The following is a 19,996-nucleotide window of genomic DNA, read 5'->3' on the forward strand; positions in this document are numbered from 1 at the left end:
ACTGATTGTTCTACATTTAGAACTGTTGGTTCCAGATCAGAGTCCAGTTGCTTAAAGATTTTTATTTCACTCATTTCTAGGTGTTTTCTTGACATTAACGATCTTGAAAGCTTCTCCTTAGTATAGAGCCTTGGTACATAATTTGAGAGGTGTGGGTTTTTAAAGGTGTACTTTTATTGATTGCTGTCCAATATATTCTTCACAGTAAATGCAATGACCTCATTACCTGAATGATTTGACCAGACACTTGGGAACAGAATAAAAAAATTATTACTTATTTATGGAGGATTAAAAAACTATTTTAAATATTTTCCATGTGTCTACTAAGGTCCATTTTAATATACTTTGCAAATACAGCCTTTGTAACCATTCACCTAAGTAATTCTGTTATCAGGGCTAGGGAGAAAATAAGAACAACCTCGGAATTTTTATATTAAGCAGGAAAAGAGCTGCGAAGTTTTTTGTGGTGGTTGTTTTGGGTTCTGTTTTCTTAGAGGGCTGGAATTTTTTTTCATTTATAAGGTGGTTGGGTTTTTTGCTAGTTTAGAATGACTCTAAACTTTGTTGTCTAGGTATGTAGTGCTTGGATAGGAAGTGGCGTTGTAAGTGACCTGAATGATCTCCGCCGAGTTCACAATCTTCTTGTCTCTTCCCTGGATAAAGTGCAAGCAGGAAAGGGATCTTCTAGCCAGCTTTACCGAGAGAGTGCAACTACTATGGAAAAACTTGCAGTTCTGAAAGCATGGGCTGAGGTAAACATTGACCATTAAATCTTTAAAAGTTTGAAAAGATTTTGCAGCGTAATAGCAGCCTTATACCTCACTGGCTGTTCAGCCAGTGAGCCTTGCACCTGCCCTCCTTCTTACCTGTTGCAATTCCACTGCTGTGAGGCTTTCATATCTCTATCTTTCTCTGTTCCTTTTTCTGCCATTCTGTCAATCCATTTTTACAGTGAGGCTTGATTGTTCTTTGTTTTACTGCACTTTTCTGTATTAAAGTATACAATCATACCCTCTCGGATTTTGATTTTCCTTCCATCTTTGCTCTTAAACTTAAAAAAACAAAATGCAAACAACATTAAAATATATTCTGAGAAAATATTGGAGTTAATTAACTAGGAGTTTATCAAAGTGTTTGTAATAAATTACAGGCTTAATGTAGATATTGTTGGGGAATGGCTGGAATGTGAGAAATCTTCCAACTATTTACAGAACAGTTAGCACTACTTACATTGCCTTGCTTACCAAAATGTTATTTGCATGCTGTAGAGCTCTGCATATAATTACACAAATGGTATTTTGGTTTCTGTTAGTGTAGTACTTAAAGGTTTGGTTTTTCTTTTCATTAAATTTTCTTGGAAGTTACTTTTGAAATTACAAAGGAAAGTATTAACATTTCAGCTGTGTAATGTTAATCACCCCATACTGTAATTTTCAGCTTTGATATGGAGCATCTGTTGTGTGAAGACACTTACTTCTATTTCTTTTCTAAAAATGCGTATTTTTACTGTATTTTTCTGATATTTCTGCTTATTCCCATATTTATCTGTGTTTTTGAAAATCCTTTTATTCTTTCATAGCATCTATCAAAGACAAACCTATAAATGTTCTTGTATTCATGTAACACATTTAAAGCCATTTTCATGTCTTTGACAAGTAATCTGCTCCCCAAAAGTGACAATTACTCTAATTTATGTAGTAGTTCTTAATGTAGGTTGAAGAAACCTTTGCAATAAGCATGCATTGATCTAATTAAATCAGTTATTCAAATCAATATGTCTGTGTAGAGCAGCAGTAATTGATGTTTTTTAGAAAAAAGTGTGTAGTCAGATTGTTTTAGGAAAGTGCCATTTATGCCCCTGAGTGTTATATACTGGTAGAAATAAAAGAAAAAATATTTAAATAAAACGTAATTGTATTGCAATACTCTTTTTCCCAGTCATTTTCCAGTGAGTCATCTGTGTATGGAATCTGTTACTTTCACATGGGAAGGACTGCTGCTTTTTTTTCTTTTTAGGATCTCACAGCGTGTACTTTCGTATCTGGTTTTCTTCTAGGTGTACGTTGTTGCCATGAAAATTAAGAAAGAAGCAGAGACCAAACCAAAGCGTGTTTCAAAGAGCACAGAGGAGGATGAGGATGATTTTGGTACTGTAGATGAGTTGCCACCAGACAGTTTGATAACACTTGTACAACCTGAACTGCCTGCACTTAGCCGTCTCTGGTTAGCTGCACTGAAAGATTATGCTCTTTTAACTTTACCAGCTGAATTTGCTACCCAGCTTCCACCAGATGGTAAGCACTGGAATTTCTTTTTGTGGTGTTGTGAAAAACAGAAAGAAACCCTTAGTTGAGACTTCAAAATTCTGTAAATTATTTGGCAGGCATGTTTTTTATGCAAGTGATAAATTTCTGCCTATGTGTAATAAGAATGTATGTTTGAAGTTTGCGTGTGCTTTTTTCCTTCAATCTGCAATGAAGATATTATTTATCTGAATCACAGAGATGATAAAAACGATGTCTTTGTAGAATTAAGAATACTTCTACACCTCTAATACTTCGATATCAAATGCAAAGAGATGTTTACTGTAAGAAAAACATCTTGAGATTAGCCCTTGAGATCAGAGCAGATACTGTCTTATAATATTTTACTGAGTTAAGAATGCATCTTCTATATGAAAAATGCTGCAAGACCTGATGACCTTGCCTACCTTTCTTGCTCTCTGCTTACTGTTCCACTGTGGCCATTGCACTGTCTTGTGAGAGGTACTAATGTTGCTCCTTCACAAGGAGAATTGGAATGCACTGTCACTAACAAGGATTACATCTGAGTATGTACATTATCAAACATGTACAGAGTATGTGCTTTTTGTCTATTACTTGCAGAGAATTTCAGAATTTACCTTGCTTTGCTAATTTAACAGGGGGAGCATTTTACACTCCAGAAACAATTGATACAGCTAGACTGCATTACCGAAACTCCTGGGCTCCCATACTACATGCAGTAGCGCTTTGGCTAAACAGTACAGGATTTAATGCTTCAGAGTCAACAGAAGAGACTGCTGCAGCAATGCCCAATTCACAGAAACGTGCTACAGCCATTATGTTAAACCAGACACCTGGAACTCCACCTGCTGCTAAATCTTTGCCGGAGATAAACAAAGACCGAATGCACTTAATTTTGGGTAAGAGTTATAAGTTTAGAGTTCAGTAGCAGCGCATTATGGTATGAAATGGTATGGGAATAAGAAAAGATACTTTGACTTGAAATCTGGGAAGTTTAAAATGCATCACATGTCTGGACAGTAATGTTTCAAAGTACCTCTGACTCCTCCTCTCCATATCTCTCTGCCTTCTGTGTTCTTCATAGCTTTGACAGATCATTTGTCGGTGTGTTTATTGTGATTTTTATAGACAAGTTGTATATCTAGTTTATTTATGTAATTGAATAAAATGAGTAGGAACTGTTCTACACTGTAATATAATTCAGATGATACAAAATATTATGCTTCAAAGACACAAAAGCTGTAAGGTTAATTGAAATACACACCCTCATAAAAACCCAGTTCAATAGAGATGGATATTTGTCACGTCACATGGAGTAGCTTTTGCATCAGTTTTTCATCTGAGAGTAGCACTCACTGTTTCCCTTTGTTGTTATCTAACAGCTTTAAGAGGTGGATGTGATTGCTTATTCTGAGGAATGTCAACAGTTTGCTGAGATATAGATATTTAAAACCAGAATTAAGTGCCATATGTATAATATGAATATTGGATGATTTCTGAGGCTTAACTTCATCTCAGTTATCTTTAAATTTAAGAGTTAAATTAAATAAAACTCAGTTTACAATTGAAGGATTCAGAATTCTGATTTACAGATCTTTAGAACGAAGTGTGGATTTCCATTTAGTAATCGTAAGTTGCTTGCTGTCGCTGTTTAATATTTTTCCTGCCAAATTTTGGGGAAGACATGATGTGGAAGAGAAAGCGAATACAACTCTGTTTCTAATACATAAACTCTCTTTTCCTTTAAAGGAAGAAGAATTGAGAAAAACGTGTATCTTTCTAAAGTTGTTAAGAATCTGCTATACTTAAAAATAAATTAAAAAAAAGAAAACTTGATTTTATGATGATGTGAATATTCTTCTTAATTATTGCTCTTTTCAGGTGTTAGTATACAGTTTCTGTGTTCCCCACGACCTGAAGAGCCTGTTGAGCATGTTACATCTTGTTTACAAGCACTTCATACTTTATTGGATTCCCCTTGTGCCAGGATCCATATTGCAGAGGATCAGGTACTGTATGAGCGTGTTGTAACAATCAGCTTTTTCTAGGTGTTGGTCTTTCATCTGCGATGATTACAAAAGCTGTAATTATTTTTGTGTGAGAAAAGTATTTCCTCATCATAAGCAAGTGATATAACAATTAGGAATTGTTAAGTCCTAACTAATTTTTTTATATGTGTTTTGTTTTACTGTAGCTCCTTGGTGTTGAACTCTTGAGTGTGCTTCACCGACTCCTCCTGACCTGGGATCCTCCTTCAGTGCAGCTACTGGTTACAGGAGTTGTCCAGCAGATAGTAAGAGCAGCTCAAGATTATTTGCAGGAAAAAAAGAACACCCTAAGTAAGATTTTGAAAACACGGCTTGCTTTGCAGAGTAAATTAAGCAACAGGTTTTCATATCGGGAAAGGAACTCAAATACATTAGAGTATGGTTACACTGAGGAGGAAAATGCTGTGTATTCCACAGATACTTTTGATGTATTCATAATCTTACTTCCCGATTTCTTAACTCTTCTAAGATATAGGTTTTTTTCCTCTGATCATTCTAGTGGTTATTCTTTTCATGTTATGGTTTTCACTGATTTTTCTCAAATATGAATGATGAAAATTATACTCAGCACACTACTTAAGGTCTTACTAATGCCTTGCTCAGTTTCATTAATTTTTCTCTATTGACTGCCTCATTAGCACTTCAGTTACCTTTTTTTCTGAAGTTTAACGGTTCAGCCCCCAATGTAGGCTCTTGTGGTGTGTCCCTGGCACAACTGGAATTCATGCGGTGAGTGAGATGCTACTGGAACCAGTGTCAAAAGTTGCCTGCCCGGGAGAACTTGCCAGGAAGTGGAGCAGACTTGTGTCTGGGTTCTTACGTCACTGACGTTCAGGGTGTGTCAGCTTCCAGGAGCTCTGGGAACAGGGTGTGCAAACAGGAGCAAGGCTGTTGGTGTGGAAAGGCATGCTCACACAGCCTAGAAGTGCTGCTCGAGACTGTACAAGACTGCTAGAGTCAGCGTTAATGATGGCAGTGACATACAGCAAGACACAGTCTGCTGACTGAGGAACAATCACCTCTGGTGCATCAGAGGTCTAATGACCTGGCTTGAAATTCAGATGAAAGCCCTGATGTGACTGTCCTCCAGGTACTTGTCTGTGCAGCGAGGGCTGGAAGTGACATTGGTCTCACCTGTGAGATCTGAAGGAAATGCATGTGAAGGTGAGCAGACTGTGTAGTGTCAGGAAAGGCAAATGGAAGAATGACGTGTTCTTCCCAGACATCCTGCAGGTGCAGAAGCCCAAGCCCCATGTGTCACAAGGAGGGACAGCCATAGGCTATGCTGGAATACAGCCCTGGAGGATGATTCTTGCACAAAGGTGGAGGCTGCAAGGTTGTGACTTCCAGCAACAAAAAGCTTTATCTCCAGATATCCCATTGGAGAACACTATAGAGATCTGGCAAGAGGTGAAGAGGAACAAGCTGTCAGGGTAGGTATCTGGGCAACCCGTCCTTCTTTGACAGGTCAGAACTGATACCCCTAAGGGCAAGTGAAGGGTGATAGCGGTCAGGAACTCTCTTCTTGTTTGCCACAGACTGCCTAATTGAGAAGAGGAGGTGGGTGAAGCCATATTAAACCAACTGGAAGAAGCCTTCCAATCACGAGCTGTGGGATTCTCATGGGAGACTTTCACCATCCAGACATGTGCTGGAAGGGCAACGCTGCAGGATGCTAACAATCCGAAGCTTTCAGAAGCGTATGAGGCACAGGTTTTTTCAGTCTGGATGCTGGACAGTCCAAATAAGGGAGGTGCTCAGTGGATCTGCTCCTCACTAATATGGAAGAAATGGTTATGAAGGTTAATGGTAGCTGTGGCCGTAGCAGCCATGAGGTAGTGGAGTTCTTGATCCTGAGAGAAATGAAGAAAACAAGTAGCAGAGCAAAAGCTTTGGCCTGACTTAACAGACTTGGGCTTGTGCAAGGAGCTTGCAGACAAGATCTTGTGCTCAGCTTCCCAGAAGGGCAAAGGAAGGAGATGGTTCATCTTTGGTGAAAAAAAATAGCTCATCCAAAAGTGCAGGATGCCAAACAGGCATGGCAGGAGGCTGACTTGGCTGAGCAGGAACTTCTGACCGAGCTCAAGTGTGACAAGGAAGTGTATGGATGGTGGAAGTGGGGGCAAACTGCCCAGGAAGACTACTGAAGATTTCTGCTCAGATACAGAGGAGTGGAATTAGGAAAGCCACAATTTGGCTGGAGCTGAGACTGGTGATGAAAGTCAAGTGTGACAAGAAGGGCTTTCATAGATAAGTTGGCAGCAAAAAGACCAAGGAAATTTGGACCTGCTGCTGAATGGGTTGGGTGATCTAATGACAAAACATGTTAGGGGAAAAACTGGGGCACTATTATCTTCTTTGCTTAGTCCTCCTGTGTCTCTGTGTCTAGTGAGCAAGTTTAGGGGAGAGAACTGCTACCTACAGTAGATGAGCATCAGGTTAGGGACTGCTTAGGTAAAAGCTGGACATACCCTGGGACTGGATGGGATGCATCTGAGGGAGCTGGCTGATGACATGCTGTTGCAGTCATCTTTGAAAAGCTGTGGTGCTCAAGGAAGCTTTCCAATCAATGGCAAAAAGTAGATGCTATGTCTAATTTCCAGTAAGTAAAGACATGAGGCAGGTTTTGTGATACTATGTGCCAGTAAGCGTACTGTGTGTGTTTGAAAGATTTTGGAGTAAATTCCCTTGGAAAGGACTTCTGAGTACATGAAGTTGAAGAATGCGATTTGAAAAGTGAGCACAGACTTACCAAGGACAAATAATGCCTAATTGCCCTCTGTGATGAAATAACTGGCTTTGGATGAAGGAGTCATGGGTTGTTCACCTTGACTTTTGCAAGGCTTTTGACCCAGTACCCCATAGTATCATTGTCAAATTGGAGATAAGTGGACTGAAAAGTAGGAGAATAACTGGTTGGACTGTTGTGCTTGAATGGAGTTCGGTGATTCAAGTCTAACTGACAGCTGGTTGCAACATGATGTTTTGCTTAGGCTTTTCATCAGTATATTCTGTTAGTTTATTTCTACTTTATGTAAGAATATCCTTGATAACGGTATTAGCATCAGTCTGAAAGCTACTTTCTGAGGTACTTTCAGTAACCTCTTCCTTTTAACAGAGCATCTTCCTTTTCAATCATCCCTTTACCATTTCTTCAAAAATCTTGCATTGGATGTACTGTTTCCATCTTTGCCAGGTAAATTACTTTCCATATGGCAACCTGGCAAATAGTTCATTGATGTCTGGTTAGCTTAAGTCTCCCATGTTTTTTTTTTACCTGAAAGAAGTAAAGTAAAAGTCAAAGAATATTCCCTTACTAAGGAAAACTACCATCTTAGTCTGGCACAATATACTGCTGAGAAAAAAACCAACCTGTTAGCTTTTGCCCATTTTTCACATAAAAACAGAGAGAGGATTTTGCTGGAACTTGAGGAACCAGCACAGCTAAAAATGCAAGCTCTGTTCCTTCATGTGAATTAATGGAATTGTTTACTGTAGGCCTAGTAAGTTGCATTTTTCAAATCAGTGAATGTGATAACACTAGCAATCATTTAAATTCATAGGAGCTCCATAGGGGTAGTTCAGGCCAGCTTTGACTTACTGAATCTCTGTTGCTGTTTAATGAGAGAAGGAAAGACTGCAGCTGGCCAAGCTGCCATTCAAAAGAGAGACTTTTTGAACTGAATGCACTGAAATCATGAACTCAGACATAGAATCCTACAATGCTTTTCTGTTCTCTTATTTCATAATCAATTTAGGCTGAAATAAGTTTTTTGTCAGGGTGGAACATTTAATTGATAGCCATTAAATTAAAAAATATTGTTATGCCTATTTATTTTGTAGTCATTGCTGTTACTTTTACAATCAGTTTTAAAAGAAGCAAAATAATTACAGCATTTTTATTTTGTGTAAGTATTACTACTTTTTTTTCTAGCTCTGGTTGGATTTTTAGTAAGTGTTGTTGTAATCACAGTACTTCTAAAGTATTTTAAGCCCCTTTACGTAATTCTAGCTAAAACATTTAGTTTGACATGAGCCATGTTTGTCATATCTTACTGTGAAAGAACTTGTTCTTCTTGATTTTTAAGTTGTGGGTTTTTTGAGTGTTTCATGCAGTCTTTGGTAGGGGATCTTTCTTAACTGTCTCCTCAGATGTTTCTTTCCTTTTTTCAGATGAAGATGATATTGAGGAAAAAGAAAATCATCTTGCTTTAGGAGAAGGGGGTGAGAGTGGTGGTCTTGTGCCTGGAAAATCTCTAGTCTTTGCAGCCATGGAATTGCTCATGTTTATCCTAGTACGGCACATGCCCCATCTGAGTTCAAAAGTGTCAGATTCTCCAAGTCACATTGCTGCCAAATCCCACCTTTCTGAGGAAAGTGCTCGTCTTGTGGCTGCCACTGTTACTATACTGTCTGACCTGCCTTCTCTGTGTTCCCCAGCAGGTAAGTTATTGTAATAAAATACACGTAAGTGGTTACTGTAGGGGAAGCGTAGTGATCATATGATGCTAAAACCAAACTGTAAATATATTTTTATGGGATACTTTAAGGGTCATCTATTGAAAAGTATGTTTAGGTTCTAAAATAAATTAAGAATTCGGGTTTTTCCAGCAAGCAATGTAAAGGAAATTATGATTTTAAATTTGCATGTGTGCTGCAAGTTTGCTGAGGAAATGAGCTATATTATCACCATGATTTTATTGTTGTTTTTTTCTGTTCCTTTTTTCATGATTTTGAAACCTTTTGGCCAATTTTAATCATATTGTAAAAGAGCATAGACATCTTGGAGATAATTAAATTCCTGAGACGCTCATGAAAAGCAGCAGCTGGATGAAAAGAGAATCCTGCTGAGGAAAAACCAGCACAATTCAGCTGTGATACTCTTGGTTTTGCAGCCGTTGGCTGTCAGTCATCCCAAATGTGACTCCAAACTAAATGGAGCTTTCTTCTGCCCAGGGAGACTGTCACAAAGGATATGTGTAAACTGGGGTAATTGCAGTGAGTGGAATTCAGGGGTAAAGGACACAATTGCATGGGAAGCTGTGCTCTTTGAGTTTTGCTTTTCAGAGAACAAATTGCTTAAGAGTTGTCTCATGGATCTCTGGGAAGTTTCACACACCGATGTAGATAAGACATTTTGGAGGTTGGTCCCTTAATGAGATGCAGGCTGGTCCCTTAATGAGATGCATGCTAAATAACATACTTGGATAAAGTCTTCAAACAGACAATTTGTGACTTACAGTTCTTTAAAAAATAGTAGATTTTGAGCTGATCTGGAGTCCTGCACTGGTTTTGATTCCTGGTTCTTGTTCTTTTCTCCCCGTTTCTGGGGTGGGGTGGGGTGGAGAGGGAGGAGGGCAGCAGTGTAGGGAGAGGGTGTGCAGAAAGAGTAACAGTACTACTACTGTGTTGACTGGAGTGAAGGCGTAACTCCCAGCAATTGGCAAGTGGCCAGCGAAAGTATCTCAGAAACTATTGTTAGTTTACAGGGACTGCTAGAGTTGGGTTTTTTCCTCATCCAGAAGATGTAGCCAGCTGATAGCTGTAGAGAGAGGGGGATAGTACATGCACAAATGTTTGTGTTAATTGAGCCATTGCGTGTAACGGAAACTGTGAACAAAGAGAATTCATCACTTTCTGTGATTGAGAGGGTTTTTTATATTTCCTCCTCTTTCTTTAAAACATGAGCATCTTGCAGACTCCATTGGACAAGATCCTGGGCAATCTGATCTAGAGGAACTGCTGCTTTGAAAAAGGGGGTAGGACTAGATGACCTCCAGCAGTGCCTTCCAGTCGTAATTATTCTACTTAGTGTATTCATCCTCACAGCATTCCCAGAAGTAAGGAAATGGCAGGATTTGTGTTTCCACAGATGTGGGAACATGAGGCATAGAAAAGATATGGAAAGAGACTTGACAGTCTGAAGTGAGCTGTAGATTGATATTACATGCCTAAACCCAATAGCACCCTTCTTTTAGTCCTACAGGGTCTTAAGGTCTACATGTGTTACTGAAACTCCTTCTAATAAAGTTCCCATGTGTCTAAAGTCAGGTTATGTGTTACCTGACAAATATTTCTTGAGTATGCCTAACTTGCATCTGTAGGGCTTGCTGCACAAAACATATATAGGCGTTGATTTCTTCAGAAGGGCAGTGCAGTAGGAGGAGGATAGTTTTGTCTCCTTTGTAGAGTAGCCAGATGGCTGCAGCTTTTGCCCAGGATGTGAGACACCCAGATAACCTCCTTACTTTGCTTCTGGGGCTTACACCACACACCAGCTTCCTTGGAAAGTGCCATGACTTGGTTTGGATACCTGTTTCAGATTTCTTATTGTGGTTGTTTACTTTATAGGACCCTAGCAATATGCAGATCCTGTTTTAAGATATTTAACAATCTGGAGGTGTTCAATATGATACATGCCATGTAGGGCAAAACTTTAATAGCTGAATCATCATTCTTGAATTGACAGGAACGTTTTAAGTGTTGGCTTGTATGACTTGTGTTACGATACACTTCAGTAGTACTGATGAATGAATTTGATGATAAAATATTGAATGGCATGCATCATTTGTTACCTGAATTGCAGTTTATCTTGGTGTCTCCTTTGTCTCCTAGCCATATATATCCATACTGGGAAAGCTAAAGAGGTTATCTACCACACTTGTTGGAATTAACTTCAGAAATTCTATTTTGTCTTTTTTTTTAGGATGTATGACAATCTTACCCACTATCCTATTTCTTATTACAAGAGTATTGAAAGAAACAGCAGTAAAATCAGCAGATAATCAGGTCCCACCTCCAGTCAGTGCAGCCCTTCAAGGGATAAAAACTATTGTTACCCTTCCAACAGTCAAGACTGATGAAACTCAGAAACAGTGGACAGGTCTTATCCGCAGCACCCTGGCATCTATCTTGGAATACTCTCAACCTGGTAAGTGGTTTCCCAGTGCAGAAGAGTTAAATTAAAGTGAACTGGGTTTTGCTGTAACAAAAAGGCAAGTATTGTATCTGCCTATAATTTAATAGGCTTCGTGTCTGAAGGTTGGAGATTAAAGGTGGTGATGATTTGCTTGTAAAATTGAAATGGGAGAAAGACTTGAATGCACAGAGCATAACTAATCAGAGTTACTTAATAGATTGTGTTGAAGACAAGCACAGCATTGGCTTTAAGAAAATACAGTTACATCTCAGGAGTTCCCATCCCAGATTTGTCCTTGTTGGTCTGTTTTCTTTGACAATATTGATGATAACTTCCTGTTAGAAATTTTGCCTTGCAACTCATCTTGCAGCCCCGCATCTCTCACCTCCATTCTCTAGGGTATTTTTCTGTACTACTTCAGAATTTCCTCTTCCATTTTGAATCCCATTATGATGCGATTATTTCATGCTCTATTATTTCTAGCTCTTTTCCTCAGGCTGACCTTACTAGTCTTCATAGTTTCAGCTAGTGGCTTGTTTCTGGAACTTGGAAATCTACCTTGTGATATTGATAGGTCTTTCTGACGTCTGCTGAATGTCTCACAAGTAAAATCTAAAGGAGTTCCAAGCTGCATTCATTTCACTTCCCGGACTGTGCCTCAATTTCTCTGACTACTGGCAACTCTGGACATGTTGGCAAGGCCTGAGCAAACTATCATTTCCACCCCTCCTTTCCTCTTTCCACAGAATACCTGCTAGCTTAAAGGAAAGGAGATTTTAGTTGCCAAAACTGTTTGTAGGGGAACTGATCTCTTTACTGAAGCTAGTTGTTCAGTACTGTACGTGGACTCAACACCTTGAATTAAACCTCAAGAAAAATGGCAATCTGTGTCTTTTAAGTGTCCACTGACACGATTCATATGGTCTTTATGACAGTGACTGTTAAAGTGAATGAGTGTGAAGACAGTAAGGGATAATTGTGGCAAGGTTCATACTGGAGTAGGATATTCACAGTACCGTTACAACCTTTCAGTGGAGAGAAAAAATCCTACTGCTGCCAAAAAAATCTGTTACCCACCAGCAGGATGTCTACCATGTCTCTCTAGAGAACTGCAGACTACTTCTCTTGGTTCACATTTGTACTTTGCCTTGCCCATCGAAAATTAAAGAGGATGTATGGTCTCAGCTGCGTAGTTAGCAAAAGAGAGACACAAAGATTTGTCATTTGCATAATGGTAGTTCAGCCAAAAACATCCCATTACATCCCCAAGGAACCATTTGTAGAGACTGAAGAGAGGCTTGAATGGAGTTACTCATGTGAGAGATAGGGAGCAAGTAGGTAATTGCAAATGATCCTGAAAATGTCTGAAGGGGAAGGATCAGTAGATTTGTGTTAACCAAGTCAAACTTCTAATTTGATTTGTCACATCAGCTCTTGTCTTTCAGCCTTTTGTTACTGTAAAGATTTCCCCAGTCCCTCTCTCCAGAAACATTACTGGCTTTCTTACAGGCTTCAGAAATCTTTCCTGGTTCTTTGCAAGAGTGTATGTTTTCCAGTCTTCTGTGGAGTGGGACACATCACACACACAAGAATCTAAGCAAGGTCTACTGCACGCAGTTTCAAGTCTTATAATTCCATAAAATTTAAACAAATCTAAATTTTTTTTTTTCCTAAATTTGTCACTTAAAATGCTTGGAGTAATTTTTTTGAAGTGAGGTTTCACACCATGGCTAAGCCAATGGAGTGAACTAGCTGACACCTGTAAAGGGCAGTTATGCTGGTTTTGCTGCCTACGTATCTGCTGGTTTTTTGTGCCTCTCAAGGGAGAGCAGAACCAATCTGGACAACAAAACCAGCAGAACAGTATATGTATTATAATAACTATATGTAAATATAATTCTTTTTTTCCTGTTGATGTAAATTCATGAATGAGATCCATGAAGACAGAGTTTGTTCAAGGAAAAAGAGGATGACCATGGCAAATACAGACTATTTGAAAAGCAGGAAAGGTTAAAGTAGGACTGTTCTTATTGGTGACAGGTAGCTGTCAGAACAGCTAGTCTGTTATGTGAAACCTCATGTTAAGTAAAAGTTGTTGCCATGCTGGATATCAGTTTCTTAGTCTGCTGTATCAGCTGAAGAGGACAAAAAAAAAAAGTGAGGTATATTTTTAATGGGGAAAGGATCTAAAAAATATATTTTTCCTCTTTTGTTTACATATTGAAAACAAACAATATGACTTGGTCAGAGAAAGTGTGGGTGATGTTTTTTCCTTGTTATTTAAGCTTCAGAAAGTTTGACTTACTTTATTAAAACAAGTATTAGAATAGAGTTGCTCAGCTTTTTGTCAGTCACAGTCAATAATGATAAAGTGATTCTGTAATAAGTAGATGCATATTTGTATGCAGTTGCAAATAATTTCAAGTACGTTTATTTCCTCTCTGAGTGTGTCTGTGTTCACTGGCTTTTACTAAATAAATTCTAAACCCTTTTTGGAGTAAGCTAACAGCGTGTTTGGTTTTGTTTTTCAGAAGCCTCTAAGCCTATTCTTGATGAAGTAAGCATACTTACAGCTATTGCTCTCTTCCTTTGGTCAGCAAGCACTGAAATAATTGGAGTGCAGTCTTTACAAAATGGATGTATGAACAGATTTAAAAGTGCATTAAATTCCTGTGATCCTTGGGTAAGATTATGTTATAGGAATGTGAATAATATATAGCTGAGAAAAACAAACTAATTGTGATATATTTACCATACTTCCTGAATGCTTTGTGTGATGCCTTTACTTCAGAGACAGATACCGCTTGTCAAAATAACTAGAATTTTCAACAGTGCATTATAGAAACTCTTTAGTGAGCAAAACAACCCAAACTAAGTGCTTCTAGATAATGTGTGTTCACAGCCTTGTGTCAGGTTCTTGACTTGCAGCTTTTTAAAAGGAAAAGAATCTTTGATATGTGAAATTTTAGTAAATGAAAAGGTTGGTTACTATAGAGTGGTGACATTTCTACATTAATGCCGATCTTTTATAATACAAACTAAACCACTTTTTCTGTAGATAAAATTACAGCCCACATTTCTGATGAATTTTATATTTGTTTGTGCAAAACCTGTGCTTATTCTATATGTTCATACAAAACTTAGTTTGAGTGCAAAAATGTAATTTTGTGGTCACCATTGGAATATCTGTAGATTATGAGTCATCTGTCTCCTGATTTCACTTTTGCCCTTTTGGTTTGTCTTTATCTTTAGAATTATCTTCTAAATTATTTTCTCACTAAAGAGGGAAACTAAAAAGTTGTAGACTGACTTTGTTCAAACAGGCTAAATGCACTGTATAGTTAAGCTTAACTGTTCCAGCCACATACACATCAGTTTGTTTGAGTGGGTATACAAATCTGCATGTGGAAACTAAAAAGAAAAATCTATAGAGTTTCCACAAGCAAGCATTACAGAGATTCCTGAGAAGAAAAACACGCAAAAAATGCTGATGTGTTTAGGGTCACAGTGAGGCATTTAAAATCCTGTTTAGACTGATAATTCTGCTCTGCAGCAGGGCTGGTGTTTTCCAGCGTGGACATAAAATTCAGTTGGTTCTGAAGTCTGACTTTGGGTGGAAAGCTACTTAAAATTTTAGTGTGTGAATGGAGATGGCAGTCGTATTAAGCAGAAACTTTTATGTCATGCTCTCTCTCAGCTCCATATAAACACATAACAGTGAGAGAAGTACATCTTTGCCCACCACCCTGCTGGAAAGCTGTCAGTGAGCTGAACTTACCACTATTTTTGTAATTCATAAGAGAATGCTTTCACAGCAGCCAGATTGTGTCCACTGTCCTTGTTGATGTGCAGAACATATACTCTGTAATATTTGTGTGTTTGTTCTAGTTTTTTAAATACAAACCACTCGTTGTTGGGGTCAGTAACTAGACACCTGTTTGTAGTAAAAGCATTATACTGATCCACCTGCAAAAGTCTGAATTGTTGGATGTCTTGTATAGTAATAACGAGAAGGCTGGTGAGCTCAATTTCATTTTGCCCCAACAAGGGAACTTAGTTAAGACACCCTTGTCTCCAGTGATTAATGGGTAAGTTTTACATGAGAGTGAAGAAGCCCTGATTTTTACCTCACTGGAGTTTTTGTAGACTCCTGTGAATGTGGAATAGTCAAAAGTGTTATGTGATATAGATCGATTAAAAGCAGAATTTCATCCAAGCTTCTGTCAGATGCAGTTGTATGTCCTGGTTTCAGCTGGGATAGAGTTAACTGTCTTCCTAGTAGCTGGTACAGTGCTATGTTTTGAGTTCAGTATGTGAAGAATGTTGGTAACACTGATGTTTTCAGTTGTTGCTCAGTAGTGTTTAGACTATAGTCAAGGATTTTTCAGCTTCTCATGCCCAGCCAGGTCACCTGACCCAAACTGGCCAACAGTGTATTCCATACCATGTGACGTCCCATCTAGTTTAGGAACTGGGAAGTGGGGGGCAGGGATTCGCCGCTCGGGGACTAACTGGGTGTCGGTGGGTGGGTGGTGAGCAATTGCCCTGCACATCATTTGTATATTCCAATCCTTTTATTACTACTGTTGTCATTTTATTAGTGTTATCATTATCATTATTAGTTTCTTCTTTTCTGTTCTATTAAACCGTTCTTATCTCAACCCAGGAGTTTTACTTCTTTTCCTGATTTTCTCCCCCATCCCACTGGATGGGGGGGGAGTGAGTGAGTGGCTGCGTGGTGCTTAGTTGCTGGCTGGGGTTAAACCACGACATTGTAAAACTCTTATTTGAATTATGCGTGCATGTAAGAAAAGAGACTTGTACTCCTTATTTTGAAGGCAGATAGTCTAACAGCTAATAAGGAGTAAAGTTTAAAGAATGTAGACAGAAAGGGAAGGGAAGGGAATTATTTGGAGTGGTATGGAGAGAGAGAGGAATGATTTGTTGAAACAGGTCAAAGATGATGCTGAGTAAGGCATTAGGAGAAAATGTTCTTCCGTGGAGCTCTGTTAGAAAGCATACAGATGGTATTAGAAGAAGTATTATTACTTCAGGCCTTAAAAATCTAATTGTATAGAAAACTTGCAGCCGTATACTAGTGAATTAACAGTGACCTGAGCTGCATAACTTGTATTTTCTTACAATTAGTTTTTATTATCTATCATTTTTATTCAATATTTTTATTTATATATCTGTTTCCAGTCATCCCCGGATCTCTTCACATATCATTGTGTTCAATAATACTTCCTCTAGAATGTTTCTGTTCAGCATGTGCTTAGTAACTCATCCTGTTCAGACTTGAGTGCAGTTTGAAACCATGTGCAGTGTTTTATCCTCATATTTGTTGTGGGGCTTTACCTTTTCAAAAGTTCTGGGTTATTTGTGTGGGATTTTGGAGGAAGATCTTTGTACACCCAAATAAAATGCATTCATAAGTTCATCTAAACAAGATCATCAGTGAGTCATTTTCCCACATGTTGACTTAAATAATCCCTGCTTTCCAGAGAAAAGAGGGAGGACGGAAAAAGAAAATAGCAGAAGACAAGGAGAGGGTTCTGTGATCCAGCTCACTGTATGGCTACATGTATACTCCTATGCTACCACCAGCACAAGATGGAGAATGAGAAGGAAGGATGGACAGGCCTGCCACTTTTGGCTGTAGTCTTGGCTTATGTTAGAGCAATAAGATCACTTTGATCTGAGTCATTTTTATGGGCTGTTTTACTCTTCTGAGACTGGAATAGCATTTCATGATTTTGCAGATACATGTACTATTAGTGCTGGTGGTTCTGAGACTTAAAGATGTAGTTCTCTGTGGACCTGTGTGACTGACTTGTATGACATTAACTATTCCTTTATTTTCACTGAGTTCATATTGTTACTGCTACTTAGTACCTGCACATTCTTTCTAACTGGCCTTCCTTTTATTGAAAACCGGGCTGATATTGTTTTAGCAGATGGGCTGTGTTGCTGCTTTCCTCTTATTCAGTATGTTTCCTTCCCCTTTAGTCGTCTTTTTTTTTTTTTTTTTTTTTTGCATCACGTCTCTCACATACATAGATAACAGAGTTTATTAGAATTCCCTGAGTTAACAAATAACTTTCAGGACAATGTATTTATCTTGATTTGATTAGGTTCAAGCCAAGTGTTACCAGCTTCTGCTTTCTGTGTTCCAACACACCAATCGTGCCCTGTCAACTCCATATATTCATTCATTGGCCCCTATCATGGTTGAGAAGTTGAAAGCTGTGGAAAGGAGCCGCCCAAACAACAACCTGGAGCTGTTAGCAGTCCAGGAAGGAATTAAAGTCCTTGAAACGTTGGTTGCCCTTGGTGAGGAGCAGAATAGTAAGTATTTAGCTTTTCTAGAGAAACATGTAATGCTAAAATAGAATATTGAACAGTAGCAATCTTGCAGTTAGAAACTTGATGACATAGTCACAAATAGACCATGTCTATGCAACATGCTTTTGTAATTCCAGTACTAGAACTCTTAGATACATGGACTTGCATAGCACATACACTATGATGTGCTGTAGCCTTTGCATTTGTGGTGATTGCAGGAAAAAAAATTCTAAACATGAACTGCAGTAATGAGAGAAGTTTTCTTCTGTTTGGAAATGAGTAGTTAACACCGTTTATATTTACTTTTTCCCTTTTTCCCATTGTTAACTTTTATTTATTTTAGCAGACTCATCACTTTTATCAGGTTGCTTCTACCAGCTCAACAAAGTTTATCTAAAAAGCCCAGGAAATTGAATTGTACTGGTCAGAATATCTTGATTGTAGATGGAGCCTTCTGTTTGCTTCAGTAGATAGAATACAGTATTTATACTTAATCTTTAAATTCAGTTATTCTCTAACTGAACAACATGTTTTCTAAAGATTTGCTCAGCAGGCATTTGGCTTTAAATGCTGATGAAGTTCCTTGTAAAAATATTACTGTTGTTTTAGTGTGGGTTTGGGTTTTTTTTTTTTTTCCTCCCAGCATACTCCCTGTTGGTATTTCTCTTCATTAATGACCAAACACTAAATGTATGTTTTCTTGAGCCCCATTCTACTTCTGGCACAGTTGTTTGAAACACATGTAAAATGAGAGAGTAACTGAAGCGAATGAGGAAACAAACCATCTGATTTTTGCTGATGCTGGCTGGAGACATGAATTTAGTCAAAACCTTTAGGGGAAAGTCATTAATACTCTGATAACCTACAAAATTTTCGACACATGAGTTACCATTAATGTTTCTTTGAGCTTAAATTTTACAATTAACATGTTACACATTTCAAAGGCATACTTGTATCCTTGCTAGATAAAAAAAGTAGGCCTATTGCTTAAGTTCAGCTGCCTTTTTGTTCTAAAGATAAACCGTTTTGATCCCTGCACCATTTGGGGCTGTGGCCTCATTAGGCTGTGCTAGCCCAAGTATAGCTGCGGTGCTAGTTTTTGGATTGGAATCTTCCAGAATGGCGTAGGATAGCAGATAACTGTCCCTAACTTTTTTGTGAACACTTGCATAGTAATAGTGGTTCTGTTATGCTCACTGCAGAGGCTGATATTCAGATTCAATTGAATTAATATTTCTGTCTGCCTGAAAAGTGCTCTTGGAATCCTTTAATATGATAGGCACTCTACGTCTTATGATCTTTTATCAATCATCTGCAATCAGATGGTGCAAAGGCATCTTTAAAGAAGTGTCAGGAACAAAATAACTGTGATGAACAACAGTACAAGTCTGAAACACAATCCTGGTAAGAAAGATTTGAGTGACCAAAGGACAGGAAACCATCTACATATCAGTTGGGATTTTATTTGTTCATTTTTTAATTACAGTGTTTATTGTCAATACTGAAAACAAAATTACTTCTATCAGTCTAATAACTGATAAAATTAATTTTCTTTTGTTTTCTTCTCTGATACGGTTATTAAATTACTTTTTTTTTTTCCTTTTACTTTTAGGAGTACAGTTGCTTGCCCTTCTCGTTCCCACTCTGATTTCCTATTTACTGAATGAAAATGCCTTTGCTTCTGCATCTACAGCATCTAAGGATCTTCATGAATTTGCACTTCAGAATCTAATGCACATTGGTCCACTTTACCCACATGCTTTCAAGACAGTAATGGGAGCTGCTCCTGAATTAAAAACGCGTCTAGAAACTGCAGTCCGAGCAAGTCAGGCCAGCAAAGCAAAAGCAGCTGCTAGGCAACCACCACCCACAGTACATTCCACCCCAACAATTAAACTGAAAACTAGCTTTTTTTGAATTACTTTTATTATTTTTGGACCATTAAGTAGCCAGAAGCATTACATTACCCCCGTTGTGTTACTGCATATATGTCTGTAATTTTGTGTAATTTGTATGTGAAAGGCTGTCTAATAGAGCTTCGTGTAATTACTTGAAATCCATGCATTACAAGGGAAGTGGTGTTACTTGTATAGATTTTTAGGAAATTGAATGTGATCATATTTATGAATTTGTGTTATAAATTATCCACCAAAAAAACCCCTATTCTCTATCTGACTAAATAGTTTTATTTATTTTTAAAAGCTACCCCAAACCTTTGACTGGTTTTTGAAATCTGGTGATTGTTATCGTACCATTGTGTCAACACAACCAACACAGTGGGGATGGAGGGAAGAAGGGAGTGTTACCAAGTACTTACCATGTACATGGGGAATTTCATGTGTAGAAGTATGCACTTTTTCCTTTTAAAAACAAAGTAGGGAAGGGGATTGTCAGACATT

The 19,996-nt window shown here is 38.2% G+C and overlaps 1 protein-coding gene across 1 annotated transcript in view; it reads left to right on the forward strand.

The window, feature by feature from the left end:
• The window catches only part of HEATR5B (HEAT repeat containing 5B), a 60,420-nt gene extending 40,424 nt beyond the window's left edge, over nucleotides 1-19,996 (forward strand). Inside the window, exons 27-36 of the mRNA XM_010581217.1 lie at nucleotides 573-752; nucleotides 2,057-2,294; nucleotides 2,924-3,184; nucleotides 4,167-4,294; nucleotides 4,480-4,624; nucleotides 8,507-8,776; nucleotides 11,040-11,264; nucleotides 13,784-13,935; nucleotides 17,387-17,600; nucleotides 19,210-19,996. Of these exons, the coding sequence (XP_010579519.1) occupies nucleotides 573-752; nucleotides 2,057-2,294; nucleotides 2,924-3,184; nucleotides 4,167-4,294; nucleotides 4,480-4,624; nucleotides 8,507-8,776; nucleotides 11,040-11,264; nucleotides 13,784-13,935; nucleotides 17,387-17,600; nucleotides 19,210-19,514 (2,118 nt within the window). The 3' untranslated portion in view covers nucleotides 19,515-19,996. The remainder of the gene's footprint in view (nucleotides 1-572; nucleotides 753-2,056; nucleotides 2,295-2,923; nucleotides 3,185-4,166; nucleotides 4,295-4,479; nucleotides 4,625-8,506; nucleotides 8,777-11,039; nucleotides 11,265-13,783; nucleotides 13,936-17,386; nucleotides 17,601-19,209) is intronic.

The sequence above is a fragment of the Haliaeetus leucocephalus genome, unplaced genomic scaffold (assembly GCF_000737465.1).
Source record: "Haliaeetus leucocephalus isolate CR32 unplaced genomic scaffold, Haliaeetus_leucocephalus-4.0 Scaffold752, whole genome shotgun sequence".
Taxonomy (NCBI): Eukaryota; Metazoa; Chordata; class Aves; order Accipitriformes; family Accipitridae; genus Haliaeetus; species Haliaeetus leucocephalus.